This window comes from Rhinolophus hipposideros (genome assembly GCF_964194185.1).
Source record: "Rhinolophus hipposideros genome assembly, chromosome: 18".
In the NCBI taxonomy this organism is placed as follows: Eukaryota; Metazoa; Chordata; class Mammalia; order Chiroptera; family Rhinolophidae; genus Rhinolophus; species Rhinolophus hipposideros.
This window is the reverse complement of record NC_138064.1, coordinates 23078032-23100255: the sequence shown is the minus strand read 5'-3', so window position 1 is coordinate 23100255 and position 22224 is coordinate 23078032. Positions and strand designations below refer to the sequence as shown.

General features: G+C 32.3%; 1 protein-coding gene across 2 annotated transcripts in view; it reads right to left on the bottom strand.

The window, feature by feature from the left end:
• Window positions 1-384: 384 nt before the first annotated feature.
• MEOX2 (mesenchyme homeobox 2) overlaps window positions 385-22224 on the bottom strand; it is a 66124-nt gene continuing 44284 nt past the window's right edge. For both annotated transcript variants that reach the window (XM_081079725.1, XM_081079724.1), the window contains 2 exons: window positions 15580-15752; window positions 385-2260 (listed from right to left, as the gene is read on the bottom strand). In XM_081079725.1, coding sequence (XP_080935851.1) covers window positions 2036-2260; window positions 15580-15752 — 398 coding nt within the window. In that variant the 3' untranslated portion in view covers window positions 385-2035. The remainder of the gene's footprint in view (window positions 2261-15579; window positions 15753-22224) is intronic.

The window sequence follows — 22224 nt, the reverse complement described above, 5'->3', positions numbered from 1 at the left end:
CCCAAGTTAATTTAATAATATTGCTAACTGCTGTGATACAATTTATTACACAATAGGAATAGTCATATAATCTAATTATTTTATTTCTTGAATACTCACTATATATCATGTTAGACTCAGTAAATTAAAATCAACTGAATCTATTCTTTTTCAGTCTCACAATTCTAAAGGAAATGAAATCAATGAAATAATGAGGTTTTTGGAAGTTTTTACCAACTCATTTTCTCTATTTCTATTTCTAGTTAATTAGGGGAGAGGAGAAGCTGCTGTATGTTTCCATACATCTCTGGTTAAAATATGGAGCAAATGAAAAACAACGTTATCAAAGTTCTAACAGTAGGATTTAGATATCCAATGCATATGCAATCATGCATGATACAAAATATATTAACATAATCCTTGACTTTTTTTATTATGTCCATTAGTACTGACAATTTTGATTAGCTTATTTAGCTTATTTTCACATCAACAATTCTGGATATTTTAACTTAACAATTATTGGATTAATTCACACCTATTACACATAAGTTTTAAAATGTACGACTATTCCATTTATCTCTTTGTAGTAAATAATATTACTTTATCTCCAACTTTTATCTTTGATTTCATAAAAAAACACAAAGAAATCCATTTGGCATATTCTTCAAATCAGGAAAATGGCTTAATACATATACATATTCTTATATGAGCCTTAATTACAGAAGGATTGATATTTTTCATAATAAAAGAATTGCACAAATAAAAAAGTAGATGATTCATTAATTTATGATCATCTGGAGTTACACAAGTACGGATGAATTTGGAACTTTCTTAAGTATTTATATTAAACCTGTAAAAAGTTAGGAAATCACAGTAGGGAGACCAAAATTATTTACAAAGGATCATTTATTAAACTTTTTTTTTTTTTACAAAATACAAAGATTGTTCTGCATGAATACATAATACATGAAAAAATAATGTTTTTATTGAGTTTTATTTGAAGACATTCAGAATTTTATTGTCTACCAACTTGAGGAATCAATTTTGTTTTGCAACTTCTCTAACACAATCACAAATCAGGGGAAACCATTTTGTTAATTAAATGATGTTCATAACAGCCAACATTTTATAAAATAAAATCAGAGAATGTCTGTCATACAAAGCTCTTTCTGCAAGGTAACTGATTTGCCTATGATCCTAATTTTTTTTTTCAAGCTATAAGATAGGAAGAATTGAGGAGCTAGGTAATTTTTATAATAATGTATTAGCAGCAGTTGATAGAAAATGCAACATAAGATTTGTTTTGTCTGTGGTACAAGAATATGTCCTATCAGACTCTAATGCATTTTTCTCTACTTGAACACAAGTAAGCAAGTGCTGATTGTTTCTGGGATGACAAAATGTATAAAAAGACAAGAAGCTGGGTCTGGTTGTCATCGTGAACTCCTATTTTCATCAGCTAATATGAATGCTTTGCTAAACTTAGTGAAGACAGGAAAATGACTTAAGGGTAATATATACAGAGTTAAAATACATTTTTTATCCACTTAAAAGTAATTTCAGGCACTGTGGTTGTTCAGGATAAAATGTTTCATGGTTTATTCTTGTTAGCAATTTAATTGTCAGTGCAAGCTAAAGCAAATACCTGCCCACTGTCATACACATCACCTTGTCCATCTGGAATGTTCAAAGCAAGTTCATCTTCTGCATCTTCATTCTGTAGGCATCTTGACTAAAAATGTCTCACAGTCTGCTCTTGACAGCAATTTAATTTTCAGTGCAAGCAAAAGCAAACACATACCTGCTCACTGCCATACACACAACCAACACATCTGGAATAGTCAAAGCGAGTTCATCTTCACTGTGGAAGCATCTTTAATAAGTGGCACTTAGTGTAAAACCTTTCATAAATGATGAAAAACAGACTAGAGATGCCTGAATTTAATAATCTTAGAAAGCACTGTCATAGTCATCTCTCTGTGTAAACGCTGTTTGAGTAAGGCTTGCCGTCACAACATTCCTTTCCTGAGAATGGAGCTGATCATCTCTGTGTGTATCATAAGTGTGCATGCTCTGAGCTGTGGTCACTGTCATGGCTGTCTTCATTTGCTAGAGAGTCCCCTGTTTGCTGGAGGGTGGCTGCACCAATTCCCGAAAGCTCTGAAGGGAGAAGTGTTCCTTTTTTCACATTCACCAGTTCCTTTTCTCGAGCTGCAGCTCCTTGCTGTCCTCCTTTTACTCTCTTCCACTTCATTCTCCTGTTCTGGAACCAGACTTTCACCTTGAAGACAGAAAAGGAAAAAAACGAGCAAAATAAAGAAAATTAAGTCGACATATTCTTTTTTCTTCCTTTTTTGTCGCGAATGAAAAATAGCTCCTCAAAGGCTTACACAAAGACACTAAGAAGGAGTGAATATGAAAATAATCCAGCATTGAATGTAATCAGGCCCCAGATTTGTGGTAATAATTTTTAAACTTTCAAAAGGTGCATACAAAGTACTACATTTCAAATTTATGACATGAAATATAAAAATGAGACAAGAAAAAAACTGTCATTTTAGGATGCTCAAAGGTATTTAGCTTTATAAAGAGTTTCTATGAATTAGAACTGACATTCCTTAACATGTGTTTTGCAATTAGTTTTTTATTAGTTTTTATTTTTATGTTAGTATTTTTAAAATTTTTCAGTATTATCTTAGTTTCAGGTGTACAGCGTAGTGATTAGACGTTTATATACCTTACAAAGTGATCACTATAATAATTCTAGTACGCATCTGACACCACACATAGTTATAACATTTTAATAATTGTCTTTATCAAACACCCCTCCCCCTACCATGCCCAAGTTCTTTGATTTGACATCTAGCTGTCAATTCCTGAACCAGTTCAACACATGCTCAGGGAACTCCCAATGGAAGCCATATCCAAAAGGTCATTCTGTGCCATTGTAGTCCATGGCTGCAGTCACAAGGCTTTACTTGAGCATTCCACCTCAGAGTGACTCCATCTTCTTTTGAACACTTCTGTTTTCTGCCTTTCATACATTTATTTTACTTTGCAAATAAGTGATTCCAATAATTTCCTAAAAATAGGGTCAAAATAAAATTTTTTCACTAATATTTTTGAAATGTGAATACTGAAATGATATATTTTTGCATTTGTGTTCTGATAAACATATGATAGAACTTCTCTGAGTATATATTCAGCAGTTGCATCAATGGGTCACAGGGTGTATGAATCATCAAATTAACACAATAACATAGAAAAAAATTTTTCCCCAAGTGTCATCAGTGTAAACCTTCCTAATCCAGTGTGTAAGAGTTCTTATTGATCCACATCTTTGCCAACATCTGGAGCTATCAGTCAAGATTTTTCCCAATACAATGACTACAAATGTTATTTACACGTGTTCTTATTTTGTATTTCCTCATTGCTAGTGAAGTAAAGCATCTTTAACATATTTATGGCTCATTTGTATTTCCTCTCTTCTCAAATGCCTGTACATATTTGATTTGCATTAAATTATTTTTAATTGTATTTTATTTTTATAGACTAATTATATGCCCGAATGCAAAGTTTTGTGGTTATATGGCTTCTACTATAGTCTTTCAATTTATTGTGTGTCTTTTGCCTTTCCTTTCCTTAGAGAGTCTTTTGATGATCAGAAACTCTAAAATTTAATATATTCAAATTTATCAACTGTTTCTGTTATGCCTGTCAGTTTTATGTCTTCATGAAGAACCTTCTTTCTTCTGAGGCCATTAAGATAATATTCTATGTCTTCAAAAATTTTAATGTTTGCATTTCAAATTGAAATATTGGTTTTAGAATATATTGCAAAGAAAATGTCTAATTTTGCTTTATTCTATATGGATAACAAGTTATTCCAAGTCTATTTATTAAACAGTCCACCCTTTTTCTAGCGATCATTATTTCAATTCTGTCATAAATCAAGTTTCCATATGTACACAGCTCTATTGATGCATTCAATTTCCCTATCCCTGTGACAAAACCAGCCGTAATTATTCTAACTTGCTAATAAGCTTTTATTATCTGCTATAGATATTTCTGTTTTATTTTACTCCAGAAATATGTTGAATATTCCCCATTTTCATTTAGAAGCAATCTCAAAACTTCTGTAAATGCAGTCCCAAAGAGAAAGTAAAAGAAAATGTAAATTTCCAAAGATGCATTTATTTTAGTGTTCTTCAAGTAACAATACTCCAACAAAATTAGTACAATTTTCTCAGATGCTTGCACCAAAAATTATTTAAACTGACACATTTCTCAGCTCTACCTTTTCAGTGGTCTTTTAGACCATAAAAAAACCTTGTATCATATTTTACCTATACATATATTACAGCAAAAGAATAAGAAATTACAGGAAATAAAAGAATAAGAAATTATAGGAAAAGACTGATGAATAACTTACATAGTAGAAGAGTGAAAAAAAACTAGCTGATGGGTGCCCATGTATTATTATTGCTTAATAACCAAACATAACTACTAGGGCTAAGCAACCATACTAATAGTTACTTTTTATGCATTATTTTTACTACTCCCAATTTTTCCATACATTTTAAATATTATTCCTATTTTATAGATGAGGAAGTTGAGACTGAAAGGTTACATGAGTTGCCTAAGATTACACAGATAGGAAAATGTGGTACCAAAATTTAAACCTGGGGCTTTGTTTGGCTCCAGACTGTGCTTTTATTTTATTTTATTTATTTATTTATTTATTTATTTATTTATTTATTTATTTATTTATTTATTTATTTATTGCTCCTGTACATTTCAAACTCCTACTTTTTAAGCATTTGGGACAGAAAAGTAAAGCATACAAAGTGTGTGAACTCCATCCATATGATTACTATCATTCAGGTAATTCTTCCACTCTATATAATTAGGTTTGTAAATATGACACTATTTTCCTGTACTATAATTTAGGTAATTACACTACTCAATTTAATTACCTTTGCAAGCTTGACATTGCGTGTTGCATTAGATCTTTTCCACATGAATTGGGTCCTACCCCTGGCTTCACTTCTGACTTATCGCGTGAATTTAGGAAAATTACACTTCTCTCTGCTTCAATTTTCATATTTGTAATATTGGAATAATGAGCCTTCCAAGATTCTCTATAGGGACATTTTCTCTATGGACAATTCCAGATGGAAGAAACACATCATCATAATTGTCACCAAGAGTTGAAATATCTAGTCAAAATAATCTTGGAAGAAAATAGGAGGAAGAGATTTCTTAAAATCTACACTTCCTTTTTTTGGGAGAAGAGGTTCACTAATTCTATAATACCAGTATAAAACATGGTATGTGCAATTCTAAAAGAAAAACACTGAGGCTATGGTATTGATTTTAGAAATCAATGAAAATAGAAAACAAATTTTGTGTTGTTTTCTATGTTACCATGTGAAATTTTGCCATTTCCATTTTTTAAAAACAGGCTGATAAAAGACTTCATAGTTTTCAATCATATATGTGTGTGTGTGTATATATATATATATATATATATATATATATATATATATATATATATATATATATCTTTCACATGTATATATCTCTAGAATGCATTTATCCATATGTGTGTGTGTGTATATATATACATATATGTGAAAGCATTTGATGATTATATAGTAATTCTAACACCTTTATATACTATTTTCTTTAAGGTTTAGGTAATACATTTTATACTGGAACTCCATGAAATTAGTAATGGAACAAAAAAGAAGCAATAAATACATGATGGGTACATCTTATGGAAATAGGAAAGAAGAATGAAGAACTTCAAAAGTCACAGTATCCAAATTTATTTTTACACAGTATAGTATAAAATATTGGGGTGGATTGAAATAAGGAGAGGAAGATTTTTGAGGAAAGCATACTTGTATGTTTATATACTTGTATCATAGTATTAAAAATAAATCTACAAAAGCAATCAGAGATTATAAGTTAATATTGCTATAACAATAGTAATAACAATTGTATAAATAAAGAAACTCATATTTAACTTAGTGTCACTATATAATCCAATTTAATTGGTTGGATTGAAAAAATAGTTTGTGTTCTGTTTTGTTTCTAAGGTAGCTAAGCACAGTCATTCAAATTCTTTTAGGGCTCATGATATATCACAGGAGAACACAAATGAAATACATATCTTTCTTGTCACACCATTTCCTAAGATGGACAGAGGCAAATTAGTTGATAGAAAGTTGAATCTATATAATTACATAACCCACATTTATGTAATATCATAAATGCCTGTTTTTTTAAGAAATAATCATAACACCAACATCTGGATGAAAACTGAGTATTTCAGCAACATATCTAGATGTCTGTAAACATCTGGAATGTATAGATTTGATATTCCAACTGTTTCCATTTGTATCTGGCAACTTGAAATACTGTAGACATTGTCTAACAGATATTTATTCACATGTTTAATATGTGAAAACATAAAAAGAGTAATTGTATAAGTACCATTTTCAGATTTAATCATGTCCCCTGTGAATAAATTTGGTCATGGCAGCACATCTGGTAAACCCAATGTCAATAGGCCCTAGTAATACAGTGGTAATGTCATTAGTTGAACTGAAAAATTAGAACCAAAAATGCTCTTTAGGGTAGTGATAAAATATGGGAAAAAGAAAGCCTCTTTACTCTTCCTCCCTCCACAGATAGGTTTGTATTGGATTAAGAGAAGGAATCCTCAGCTATTTCCAAGAAGCCCATCGGAAGGAGCTACCACTGGGCTCTGTTGTTTCTACAGTAGTGCAATGTGAGATTGGAAGGTGGCTCTGTGTGTGTGTGTGTGTGTGTGTGTGTGTGTGTGTGTGTGTGTCTTGGATGATGAAAAACAGGACATATTTCATGACCAAAGATCAAATTTCTGTTTGGAAGACTGCCTGTCACTTTTATCCTCTATTTTAGCACAATGTTTATGACTCGAGAATCACTTCCCTACCTCTATAATTTTTAGTTTTGAAGCTTTTCTTTGTTTTTCCTATTTGGAAAATTCACTATTGTAGTCATAACACATTGACTATTTTACATGTTTTTAAACAAACCGAATACACATTAGCTATTGGCAGCCATGGAAAATTAACATACTGAACAAGGCATAACTTTTCTGAGGGAGCAAATGATATTCTCCATAATAAAGTGTAATGTCATGGGTACTATTACAAGCCAATTGTATGTATTACATTCTCCTTTCCAATAATAAACCCAAACTAAACCGTTCATGTGAAGAGCAAAGTTCTTAGAGGATTGATAGATTACTTTTAATTTAACCTTTCAGAAATGTCACAGTAGTAGTCAATGCCCACAATTATACCTCTTCTGTCATACAATGAAATTCAACTGAAATGGCCTAATTCGTTAATCTTAATTTACATGAAAATTCACTTCTCCTAATCCTATTTTTTACACAAGATAAAAAAAGTACATTTTAGTTGTTTTAAATGAAATATTATTTACCTGAATGTATTTACCTGAATATTATTTACCTGAATATATCATGTAAATATTATTTACATGAATAAATGACTTCAGCAAATCTGAGTGGAAATATTAAAACTAAATTAAGCAATTTTCTCCTTTATTGTGTTGGAAAAAAAATCCTGAATAACAATTCTTGAATACATGGAATTTGTGTATTCTGAGCCACTATTTGTACTTATCTTATTCAAACTCCTGAGATCAACTAGAATGATAGCCTTTGTTCTCATCATCTTGCCTAATCTCTGGGATAATGTTTAACAGTAGTTAGTAACATATGATCAGTATATCCCACTTTGATTAATGGCCTCTAATCTAGCCATTGTCTAAATAATGGGAAACTATCGAATATACATCTGGTAGAAACATTAGGAACTCATCATTTTTATAAGAACAGTAGAATACTGGCAACTCCTATGGCTCCATCTAATTAATATTCTTATTATATCTATACAACTTTAAGTTCAATATCAGAATATATGTGAACTTTCACTACAAATTTATTAACTCTAGGGACTATCTTCTTAGATCCAAGACTATTATAACAACTTATAATGATAATTACTACTATCATATGAATATACACTGACCACAAAAGGTAGGCAATAAGTTCAATAACTGGGAAAAGTTCAAAAATTACAAAAAAAACTATAAAATAAAATATAGCATAAAATATTAGAAGTGATAAAGAGATTTCAAGTTAAACATCTTTCCTAAATTGAATACACATCTCTGAGTTTTTCATGAGGTGTCATGAGAATAGTGAAACAAATTGGTAGAAAGTCTCGTATAACCAAATTATCAATAAATTGTCTGTTGTTTTTTTTTTTAGAACTGGGTTTATTATTTTATAGATGTCATAGAACACTGTATACACTGCTCTACATTCATGCCGTATTTAGGTAATAGAAAATCTCTTTAAAATTGAAGATGCTAACACAAACATTGCACCAGCTCCTCAAAATTTCCAGAACTTTCCTAGTTTTAGAATTTTTTTAGTGATATATATTTTAAAAAATAAATAAATATATAAGAATAGTGTAGAAAGAAGTAATCTTTTATAGCAGATGTTTTAAAATATTAAATGATGATCTGTGCTGCAATGCATGATGTGTTTCAAAATGCTTTTGGTACCCGTATGTTCATTGCATCATTATTCAAGGTGGCCAAGATATGAAAACAACCAAAGTGTCCTTCGATAGGTGATTCGATAAAGAAGATGTGGTACATGCATACAATGGAATATTACTCTACCATAAGCAAAAATGAAATACCGTTTGCAACAACATGGATCTTGAGAATATCATGCTAAGGAAAATAAGTCAGACAGATGTAGGATACAAAACTGAAAGCAACAAAAAAACAAAAAAATAAAGAAAGAAACAAAACTCATAGACACAGAAAATACTTGAGTGGTTACCATAGAATGAGGGGGGCGGGAGGGTAACAGAAAAGGGTGTCAAATATATGGTGATAGAAGGAGAGTTGACTCTGGGTGGTGAACACACAATAAAATATATAGATGATGTATTAGAAAAATGTACACTTGAAACCTATATAATTTTACTAACCAATGTCATGCCAATAAACTTAATAATTAAACAAATAAGTCAATAAATAAAGTTACTGTTGATTAAATATAATTAATATATGTTTCCTTTTGAGGAAATAGGGAAATAAAACGTGGCAAATTCTGAAATTGATGGAAAGAATTATCCTTCTTTCATTATATCAGTTTTCAGTTTAATTACTGCTTCCAGCAAGAATCTAAAGCAAATTTCAACAAAGTTTCTAAAATAAGGATTATTTTATATGTCTGTGTATATACAATACAAAACACAAATATACATGTATATGTATGTGTGTATATACATACATATGTATATGTGTGTGTGTATCTATGTCTCTATTCATGTATCTAACAACTTTTAAAAAATACAATCTTTATATATTCTCAAGTCTGGTTCAATAAGGATAGGGCCTTATTTTCCTGAGATTTTTTTCCCTATATTATTTCAAATTTAGACATTTACATTTGCAAATGGTTAGAGAAGAATTGCTTGTCAGTCTTCTACCTTACTCAGCTGAATTTCTGAAATTTCTGAAAATTAATTTAGGAGAGGATTGTTTCATTGGTCTGTTCTTTATAGATCTTGCTTTATTAAAGATCTTTTTAAATTATTGTTTTTTTTTAAAAACATAGACTTTGTTTTGTGGAACCTAAGGCAGGGTTAAATCTGGCTTTTAGAGCTCAGCACATACTGTCAATATGCATTTCTTAAAAAAAACAAAAAACAGTTTTACTCAGGAAATATCACTTTTCATTTCAAACTAAGATTCTGTCCCATATTCCATGCTGTGCTACCCCCATACTCCAGTTGGAGTCAAATCATGTTTAATCTTTCAAAATAGCAAGCACACCAGGACTTAAGCAAAATAAATATGTTACTCTAGGTGACTGTTAGATATTACTCTAAAGAAATGAGAAAATATTATAAAATCACTGGCTACACAGGTAGTCTCGCATTACCTTGAATAGACAATATGTCTGGTCATGCAGACATAATTTATTAGCTAAATAACTAAAAGTATTCATATAAACTTATAGAAATAAACCTGCAAAGGAGTGGAATTATGTAAAAAGCTGAGCAAAAAACAAAACCCCTGCTTATTTGGCACACGAAAAGTCTCCTTTATAGTCCTCCAAAAAATGGATGACTATTTTGAAAACACTTGGCATTGAGCCACTTAATGATTTATGAGTAACAAACAAAACATAATCCCTGTCATTTCCACTAACGGAATATGATCCAACTAGGTAGGATTTTCCATTTATCTTGGCAGAGGTATCATGAATTCATTCTCTCTTCTGGTAATCTCAGTTTACAAATCTGCAACATTGCACCTTTGATTAGTTCAGTCAAATGATTTTGTGAAATGGAAGGGTCTCCCATTCTTCCTATATTTGGCAGCCTTAACTCTATAAAAATGTCAATTTTGTCACTCTTTTTATAGTTTCATGCAGCTGCCTTCTCTCGTCTTCCCACTGTGAGATATTAAAAATTTGGCGGGAGCTTTATCCAAGTGTATCTGGATGAACAAAAAAGCCAGAATAAGCTTGTCAAATTTAAAAATACCTTGGGACCAGAGGTCTTTAGACTGACTGGCTCTTCAAAATATTTCAAGTGGGTCTGCCAACCGAAGATTATTAGCTGTTGATTGAGAAGGGTATATATATGAGAATATGTTGTAATCTGGAAGCTGTAAATTAGAAGCTGGAACATTACTGGAGTGGTAACTGTTCTGCAAAACAGTATTATATAATTAAAAATATTTGAAGCTCAACTTTGTTTTAGCATTTCCATTTTTATTTAATATCAAATAAAATAACTTTCTTTAATAGCTATGTGGTAACATGGAATTCCTTAGCAGAATGAGCCTCTTTTTCCTCTTCTATTTTTTCTCCTTCTTTGGCCAGATGGAGTTCGAAAGAGATTATAGATTTCTCTGACCTATAAAAGCATGGCATTATGGAAGACACAAACAAAAATCTGACTTCTTTGTGAGATTGCAGAACTATTCTTTACTTAAGGATTTGAAAATTCAAGTCCTATTTAACAATTCAAGTGATTCAAGTGAAAATTCAAGTGACATTTAACAATTTAACATACCTCACTTTTTTTCTAAAAGGAAATCTAATTATTATTATGAATCTTTATAACCACGTGTATATGGCCCATCATAAAATGTAAGGTAGGTATCTTGACTGGTAATATAAGAAAGGTAAAGGTATTTACAAACAATATTTCAGTTATATAGACATACATATTTTATAGTCCATTAGGTAAATTTCTTAGAAAAAAGATGTCTAAAGACTACTGATTACAAATTAAGTTTTCATTTAGGAGAAAGATAATCCTATAAAAAATTCTGCTACAGATTGAAATTATTTAATATTTGTTATTTTCTACCTTTATATTATATATGTATGGATTCTATTTCTGTATTTGATTCTTGAAAGGCTTTTTTAAAAATCAAGAACAGATATTTTAGAAAACTGAAACTATTAAAGTTAAGGAAAATATGCACAATATGGAATTAGATATAATATTGTTTTTAATATACAGTTTAAGTTACTTTACTAAGTTTCACGTTATTTTAATATATAGAAAAGATAAGGCTTGGAGAATGGAAATGAAAAACTGCATATGTATAATTAGCATATTTTACATGTGGAAATCCTATAAAAAATAGTATTATTTAAGAATTTATAGGGTCAAGATACACATTACATAAAATATGTATGGCATTATTACAAAATCAAAGTAAAATAGCTGTATCACAATTAAAAGAAGATGAACGAAGATGGTTCTTTTTATAATTTTAAGAAAGTAAATGAGAAATATTTCACTGGAATGGTATCTAGGAGGAACACATTTTCAAACCTTCAAAGGGTCTAAAATTTAGCAAAATTGGTAATTGACAGCATGCAATATTTTTCTGATAAATTTAGCATAGTAAAATTCAGCCCATAAAACAAAATTAAGCTTTTAGAGTCTTACTTTAAGGTACTGCATTTACACAGAAGTGTTGAAATAAATGAACACTCGGTATAACCAGGAATATTCTCCCATACAAGCCCGTCATCCCTCTCTTGTGACATTCAACACTGATCAGTTTAATACTTGCTCAATTTTTGCCTCTTCCATGAGTTCTAGCGTAGACTTGTCTAGCTTATTTTAACAAAATTTTATTTCTAGAATCTAGCTCAACAAATACAGGAGAATTAATTCTCTCTGCTTGGCATAGCACATATATATTTTTCCCCTCCAATGATAGTTGTGTTTTATAGTTTATGTTAAAAATTCTTTCACATACATATGGCATATAAATTTGAGTAAGAGAAAGAGAAGGTAGTTTTAATTTACATTTTGTGCTTTGGGGAGATTGTTACTTGCCTAACAATACACAACTCTAACTGGCAAATCTAGGATTTTTGTTCAGATATTCCTCATAACAATTCAATTTTCTATCTAAAAAATAGTGGCCCTCTAAAGACTTATTTTGGGTATTTAGATTCCACATGCATGTATCTCCTTTTTATACTGATTTGCAAAACTCCAATTAGAAATTTATAGGACAAAATAATCTTCTTCACAACACCAAATTTTCAATTATTTGAAAACCTCATTATCTCTCAAGTTTTTTTCGCACTTTTGAGGCCATAGTTAGATTGTTTTAGTAACAGCCTCTAACAAAATTTGTCTTCCTTCCACTCTTGTTGGTGGGCCTCTCCTACACTGACACTGAGCCTGATCAAAGGATTAGCTTTAGACAATGGACATTAGTAAATATGATGCATGCAGAGGATTTGAAAACTCTTGTACATTGGAGTTTTTTCTCTAAAGACTCCTGGGAAACTTCTACCATCATGTGAAGAATCCTAGGAAACCTAGTAGAAGACGAAACAGAGACATGCTGTCCCAGCTGAGGCTGCCTAGGCCAACCAGTTTAGTCACCCACCAGATGACTATAGTTCCATGAGGCATTTAGGTAAAGACAGAAGTAAAACTGTCCAAAAGAGTCTCTTGTGAGCAAATTAAAATGTTGGTTATTGTTTGAAGTCACTAAGATTTTTAAATGTGTTTTGGCACAGTAAAGTTAAAACTGGTACAAAATTGAAAAGGGGCCTTTAAAAGAAACAAATATTAAAATTGTATATATATATACATATTTAGATATATTTACATATTATCTTTCCCAACAATGGCAAGCCAGTTAAAAAGAAATATCCAGAAGTAATTTCAACATTCCCAAACCAAATTTACAAAATGGCTTCTAAAAAGAATTTATCCTTTTTTTATGTTTTTATTTTATTTTATTTTTATATTAATTAAAGTTTATTGGGGTGACAATTGTTAGCAAAGTTACATAGGTTTCAGGTGTACAATTCTGTAATACATCATCTATATATCACATTGTGTATTCACCACCCGGAGTCAGTTCTCTTTCCATCACCATATACTTGATTCCTTTACGCACATCTACCACCCGCCCTCCTGCTTACCCTGTGGTAACCACTAAACTATTGTCTGTGTCTATGAGTTTTTGTTTCTTCATTTGTTTGTCCTTTCTTTTGTTGTTTTCATTTTACATACCACTTATCAGTGAAATCATATGGTTCTCGACTTTTTTCTGACTCATTTTGCTCAGCATAATAATCTCAAGATCCATCCATGTTGTTGCAAATGGCACCATTTCATTTTTTTCTCATGGCAAAATAGTATTCCATTGTAAAAATAAATTATCCTTAACCAAAAGTGAAACATCTGCTCTATGACCAGATAATGACAAATAACCATAGGCCATCTCCAGAAGAACAAGCACAGAATCTGGACTTTTCTTCTGAGTAAGAGCACGATACTGCATCTCATCATTTCTGTAGATTGAAAGCAAACCCTGGTTTCTTATTTCTTTTATGTATCATATAAAACACAGTTGCATTTCCTAGAATTTATTGTCTCTATATGAGAACATTAATGTGTAGTTCTCCTCTCCCTTCTATTTTTTCCTTCTTCTATTACAAAAATAAAAATAAAACATGTGTCTCATGATGTAGATTTTGGATCCTGTTTTCCAGCACGCCAAATGTACACTTAAGGAGGGCATTTTGTACATGAAATTCAACGGAAGGAAGATGTTGTTCTTCATAATTTAGGTACTAATCATAATATTTAATAAAAAATAAACTGTCAATAAATAAAACCACATAAAAGTTTACTGCTGCATATTTCCACTACCCCAAAATATCCTACCACAAAGCTGCAATATAGAAATTAGCAGAGAAAAGCAGATGATTTAAGAAATTGGATAAAATTACTTATTCTCCTAAGATAGCATTCATTTGTACACACCCTGTTGATATTTCTTTGGTTCCTATGGGATCCCTGGAGGGTGCATACAGTGAAAGAGGAAATGAGACTCTAGTCCTAAGAGTGCCAATCATAACTGCACTGTCCATAAAGATGTTTGCGTTTGTCTTTCAGGAATGTTTTTCTAAAGATTAGCAACTGTTAGCCATCAGTACATCCAATTCTCCCAGGACAAATCAGAATCCATACAAGAGTGCACTGGGAGTACTTGTGAAGCAACTCACTTGCCATTCAAATAAATTTCAAGAAAGAACCTAAATATTAATTAATTTAAAAATATTATTTAAGTCTTATTAACTGGATTCCACAGAGCATTAATAATTTCAAAGTGTTCCCTAAATGAGTAGGTACCAGAATTTTGAATTTCTGAGACCAATACAACTTCAAAAATATTTTGGGTAATGGGGTAGAAATATTTACCAATGATCTATGTGCCCTTGCTCCCATCATTTCCCAACCCTCTTGAACTTAAGTGGCACAATTGACTATTTCCGGACATTAGAGTATAAATGGAAGTGACATGGGTCATTTCCAGGTGAAAACATTTAAAGGTCAATGCATGAACCTCCAACTCTTTCTTACCTCCTGTGGTTACCAAGGATACCACATACTGAGATGCCAGAGAGTCAGACTGGGTCCATGAGTGATGATTTGGAATGCTGGACTTGTAAAGTTAGTATAGACAGAACAAATTATCAACCTTTTTGGTTATGTCATTGAGATCTGGGGGTTAATGTGTTACTGCAACATAACAAATGCTATCCTGAGCAATAGAGGAAACTAACATAGGGTTGTCAACTTTCTCTTATACCAAATAAGGAGTTTTTGAAATATAAGCAAACAAAATTCCTCACCACATTCCATCATTATATAAATGAAATAATATTCTAAAACCAAAAAATACAGAAAGGGCACAATCACAGAATAAATAATGATTCCTTATACTAAACCAATGTAGTTTTCCTTGAAACATCCCTATCATATCCTTAATTTTATTTTGCTGGACGAAAACTTCATCACAGAATAGAACAGCTGTCTTCCAAATGGTATTTAAGAACCACAGATCTAGATACTTCAAAAATCACAAGAGAATATTGTTGACCCAAAGCAATTCAAAATACCGTATCATGACAACGTCTGACTTTACCTGTCTTTCAGTGAGATCCAGATTCACAGCTATCTCGTATCGCCTCAGTCTGGTCAGATAATTATGATGGGCAAATTCTGCTTCAAGTTCTCTGATTTGCTCTTTGGTAAAAGCTGTCCTTTCCTTCCTGGGTTTGCTATTGACTTCTGACTTATAATTTCCTTCCTGGGAGTCTGGAAAAAAAAAGTAAGTGAGAATAGATTGAGTTCATTCACTTAAACGTATTCAATCATATTACTCCTATCAAAAACATTCATGCAGGAACTACTTTTTCAGGTGCTACGTTAGACATGGGGAAAATAGAGACCAAAGACAATAAGACCGACCTCATCTCTAGGGGTGAATTTACATATTCTTATTTTTTTCACTGTACCCTGAAGTGACTCACAAGCTTAATTGGGCAAATTTCCAGTTTTTTTTTTCTTTTAAACAAAAAATTTAACTTCTCTTAATATGCTATAATAATAAGATAAACCAAAGCCTCTCTAGAAATATTTTTAGATATAAAGTTTTTCTAATGAGTTGTTTAGCATATATATTTGAGGTCTAAGTATGATTGAACAGAATGGTGCTAAAAAAGAGTGGTGACTTCAGCAGATGAGTGTTTGAGCAATTCAAACCTTTTGCAACTGGACCATAAGTCAGTTCAAGCTCAGGCTAAACATATGTAAGTGTGTGTATGTATTTATTGGCCTTTTAATTTCTATTTAAGTTCACTCTCCTTAAGGGCAATAGTAATGCTCTTTTTTATTTATTTTGTGTAATACTGAGTCCAACGTGAAATCTGCAATTAAATTGTGTTTATATAACTCAAATATGAGCAGAGTTTAAAATTATTTTTCATTATATATGAGACAAACATAAGAAGCACAACGCCTAACATTAGCTATCCAAACACCAAATCATATAATGCCATGTAGAAATAATAATAGGTTAGAGCATATCATTCCATTTTTCTTTTTAAGAATTCGAGACATAATTAACATAGTCTTTCATTTATCTTCATAATATCCCAGAGATGTAGGTTAGAAGACATTCTTAATATACTGAAGAACAGAATGTGTAGCTATAATAGGAAAAAAATGCCACATAAACCAAGTAATAGGTAATCATACTAGCTCTAGTAATTCATGTCAACATTTATCCTCAGTGAAATATCAACATAATCAAGGTTAAATGGCATGTTTATGCTTTCTTGAAAATTATTTCAGTTTTCTAAATTTTTGAGCATGTACATACAAGTAGTGATGTCTTTATCAGGTAGGAGTACAATGAACTCTTCTATGAGACCAAATGAGAGCAGTGATTAGGAAAATAGTTAATCAAAGGTTACAAAGAGTGACATTTTAATTTTTTAAAAATTTACAAATGAGATAGTGGTGGGGCTTTATGAAGGATCTTTTCAGGCAACATTTGTTTATTCATTGAATGATGCTTAAATATGCTAAGTACAGAGAGAGACAGACAGAGAGAGAGAGAGAGAGAGAGGTATTTTTTTAAATGTTCTCTTTCCTTTCTATACAACTGAGGAAAGTCTAACTGAAGTCAAGAGGCCCCTGTATAATGAATATCTACTAGACAAAGCTCTCTAATATAAATGATTTTGTTTTGACTCTTACCAGAATCCTAGCTGGCCAGATGTAAAGTTTTCTAGGTCTAGTAACAGCAGCACCAATAGGTTTGCACCAAAATGTTGGCATGCTGGAATTTCTTTTCCTCTGCGGGATGTTTCACTGACTGGTGCACTGGCATAGTCAGAAAGTCTTCAGAATTCACTGACCACATTTCTGGGCTTGTCATTTACCTGCTGCTGACTGGCTCCCCACCTTGGCAGGGCAGGCAAGGCTTTATCCAGTGCAAAAAGTGGTTTGTGATATGTCACGCACAGGCTGACTGTACTTTATAGTAAGCCACTGGGACCAGATGAGTTATGATGTGTGAACTCTCACGTAGGCCGTGTTTATTTACCAACTTACTAATGCCAACTCACCTGGCTCTAAGTGGAACCTGCAATCCAACTTTTTTTAGCTACGTTTTGCCAACCTCCATGTCTTTGGAGCATTTAGCTATTTTGGTATTGTGTGAGCAAAACTTCCCAGTGATTGCATTTTTAAAAAATTTTTCCACTGGCTATTCTGGCAGACTGCAAACTTAGTCACAGCCCAGAATATTCAGATAAGTCCCTCTCACAAGGATCCACGTTCTCACGTGAATCGAAAGTATTTTTGCCAATTTGGAGCCATGCTCAGTCTAAAATCTGTGGCTGATTATTCTTTATGTGGGGACAATGCTCTGTTCCTTTTAGTAAAGCAACTCTGGAAACAGACAGAAAAACCAAAGCATTTTTTCTCAGGAGCAATTCAATTTGAATGATTCATGGTTAACACATTCCTTTATATAAGCATGAATGAACAAATTCACATTGAGAAAAGCCTATTAATTTATATTTACTTTTGAAACCAATTTCCTTTAACTTTTGTGGTATTCAAAAGTATTTCAAAAATACTACAAATACACACACACACACACACACACACACACACACCACAAAAAAAAAAACACAAAACGTGGGCCAATGCTTGAAAGAATGTCATGTGTAGTAGACCTACACACATGCCCATCGTAACTAGAAACATACAATAGGAGGTTTATACTTCCAGTGACTGAATTTAAACAAAAGACTGGCTATCATTCAACATTTCAATCCAAAAGCAACTTAATAAATGCCTGGATTCCAATCCAAAGTAGCTCATGAAATGAAATGCAGTGACTAAAATGACATGAACTGTGCACACTTACATTTACAATAACCACAAATGGAATAATTACAAGTATATAGTAATTAACATGACAAAGAGTGGAGTGCACTTCTTGACTTTATTACTTAAGAAAGAGAATATCCAGGTAGTTGAGGTAGCACCAGTATGAATCAATTCTGTGGACACTTTTACCTTTGTAACTGATTCTGTTACGGCTTTCAAAATGATACTGCTATTTTTGCTTTCCTATTGAAAACATCCTCCTTGGAATTTCATTTCTAGACTTACATATCCTATAATACTGAATTTTTAAAAAAAATTTGACTTTTCCTTCCCCACACACTTTTCAAAACCCAGGATTTTCTGACGCTGAGGCCCCTACTACTATCACCTGACCTGCTTTTCTTTGGTGGAAAATGGGTCGGAGCCTTGGACGAGGCTTTTGGCAAATTGCACATCAGCTTCCATCTGTTTCCCAGCTGTTTCAACTGAGGCAAAAACTCCCTCCGTTTTCTTCAACCTCCCATACCCTATGCCAAATGGTAGGTGTTGAGAGGGGAATCTGGAAACTGCCTTCCTTTCTTCCCTGCAACCACAAACAAAATGTCGCCATCTGTACAGTATATTCCACTGTAAAATATTACAATTGTTGTTTTTCGTCTCAGATACTTTAATGCACATGTGGGCGCACTCTCATACTCCCTCCCTGCTTGGAGGAAATGTTGACTTATGTGTTCAGGTATACTTGGCAGTCCCAGTTCCCTAACCTTTTGCTCCCTGGGACTATGCTAATGGAAGAAGTCTGCAATACTTCCGTGGAGGATAAAAATTGCCCTCCAAGGATCAGTTCTGTCTAGCATTTAGAACTTCTCCACATGTGACTTTTTATTTCCCCCAGTACAAGAGGATGCCAAAAGATAATAATGTTTTATTGAAGACAAGTAAGGTGAGGGCTAGGTCTGTTCACTAGTGGCACAGAATGCTTTTTAGCAGAAAAGAAATATTAAAGTATGATGGAGTATATTGTCGGCTACCTTGGGTAAACTTATTAACTTGTTTAAATGAAGAACATAATTTACGTATGTCTGTAAAATATCAAAATGTAAAGGAATGTCTCTATAGCTTAGACTAAAATGAAGTTATTTTATATTCTGAAGAAAGAATGACTACTAAGCCACAGTCTATTTTAGTCTGTTGCAACTTTGTATATCTATGTTTTGTAAGCTATTCAAAATATATTCTCTTATTATTAACAAAACTGCACAAATAGGAGGTACAGGAAGCTAATAATTATCTTTACATAGACATAGGGATTGTGGATGAAGGCAGGGAAATGTGTAGAATAATTCTACTGATGTTAGTAATTTCCACATTTAAAAGTGAAAATTGCTTTCATTTTGGGGAATTTATCCAACTTGCTACCCCAGCTTCGTGATGAGTGGGCGTTTCAGCCTTTCCAGCTTTTTTTTTTTCCCAGGGGTCTTAAATCCTCTCTCACTGATCCACTCTCCAGATCTGAGAACCACAGCCATAGTGAGATACTATTACTAATGAATGTGTCTATTATACACTGAAGTGTGTATGGGGAAAATGGGATTGAAAACCACCACGCTAATTCTAGAATAAAAATTAGCACTGAAAACTCCCATTATTTCTTGAAATTGATGTGAAAAAAGTATATCTATGATAATAGTTTCTCTTTACTTATAAAGCAAACCCAAATTTCAAAGACAAAAAAAAAGGGATTTCCATTTTTTAGTACTAGTTTAGCAATAATAATAGTAATGATAACAGTTGTATTCAACATGCAAAAATTCATTCCACAGGCTGTACCAGTGATTGTCAATTGGTGGTTGTACTCCTTCACCATCCAGCTTCCCTGCTCACTGCCTCCTTGATTATTCATGCTATTGTCTAATATGCTTCCAGGGGTGAAATAAGTCAGATAAATCCCAATTTAGTGAAACTGAACATATGCTCATTTTTATGAAATGTGTTTAGTCAATTGTATGTTTTGAACAAATACTTTATAGAGGATATTTATTTCTGTTAAAGGCACTATAGGTGCCTCATTATAGGCGGGCTATAATGAAAGATTGTGTCTAGTTGAACATTTTATGTGATAGAATACTTACTCTTATGTAATAGTAAATTTCAGCTTATAGATATGACTTTTCCCCCACATATTTGGGCTTATACAACTAATTCTTAAAGTGAGATGAATCAAAATTTAGTATAAATGACTGTGTCAGTATTTAACAATAGCTACCTATGTAATAAATATTACAATTGGTAACTTAATTACATGATCATTCTACACAAAGTAATGATATAAAGGGAAAGAGTATGAAGACTTGAGATATGTTATAAAATTATATATTTATAGATTGTATTTTAGAAGTAGAGAGACAGACAGACAGACACATAAAAAAACAGGCAGAGAAACAGAGATACACAGAGAGAGAAAAAGAGAGAGAGGGACCTGATATCACAGGGTTGATCTTAAATTGGTCCCAATGTAAAAACTTTGTATGAATATAGATATGAATAATTTATAAACGTATACCTCATAATTTACATAAACATAAAATATTCAGGCCTCCAAATGCATTCACACCTTATAGGTAGGTCTTTCCTAAGAGTAGGAAATGTTCTTGACCTTGGCATTACATTGCATTCCTGGGATAAACTGGCAACTTTCATAACAAAATCTTTCTCTTGGCTTCTTTACTTCTCTACAATTTTGAGATAATTTTCATTACAGCAATCTTAGCCAATTTAAAATAGGTTCCTTGTCAATAACTAATTTCAATTCCCTACTTTTTGTGCCCATCAATATAAGAATCCAGTTTTAGTTTACAGCCTCTTCTTAGTGGAGTCCCCTTGTTTTTAAATAATGAGACTTTAAGAGTTGATTTTGTTTTAATTTCATTACCTTGCCCTTTCTATTATTCATTTACCATGCAGTTCTTTCTGATACTAAGAAGATGCCAACCTGATAGTTCTTCTTCCATGACATAGATACAAAGTGAAATACACGAAGAACTAACAATGTTTGATGAAATTCATATCATGATTAATGTTTTGCAATTCAAAATATATTTAATAAAAACAGTATTTTCGTTAAAAATTTAAAAAGAGGCCAAAGACACACAAAATGGGAATACAGTGCAACACACTTGAGTCAAATTTAGCATAGATTTATTTCTTCTCATTAACAAGTTCAAAGTATTTAACACGAAAAAAAAATTAAAAAAAAAAAACAACAACAGCCTATGTCTTCTGGGTGAATGTAAACTTCTTCAATCTGGCTACACACTTCTAGGATTAGAAACTGGTTCCAGATGCCTAGAGTCAACTTTATGCCTCTTGCTTTATCCCAGAGAGAAAACATAAACTACAGAAATATCATGGCCACCCATCCAACAAAACAAGGCACATGTAAATGCTTGGATTGTTCCTGAAAGCAAAGGACTTCACAAGGATCACCATTGACATTTCCAATGGGATTAGGAACACCTAGTGAAGAGCTTTTCACATGTAGCATTCCATTTCATTCTTCTTGATCATATTAGTTTAAAGAGTGCACCTTTCCTCTGAGATCCATCAAACTGTCTTTGTTCCTTTCTTACAATGCTTACCACATTCTTCAACTATATGGATCCTTTATTTCCTCTACTAGAAAATAAGTGCATGATGACAACTATTGATCTCATTTATTCAGCAATTGGAGCTGAATTAAGATAGTACTGGCATTCACATTTACATTTTTAAAAACATGCAGAATCAATAGACAAGGGCATGGAAATGATGTAAACCTTCACGTGATTCCCCCGTTCCACTCATCTCCTATTCAGTTCTTATGTCAGCAAGTGGTTTGGAGTTA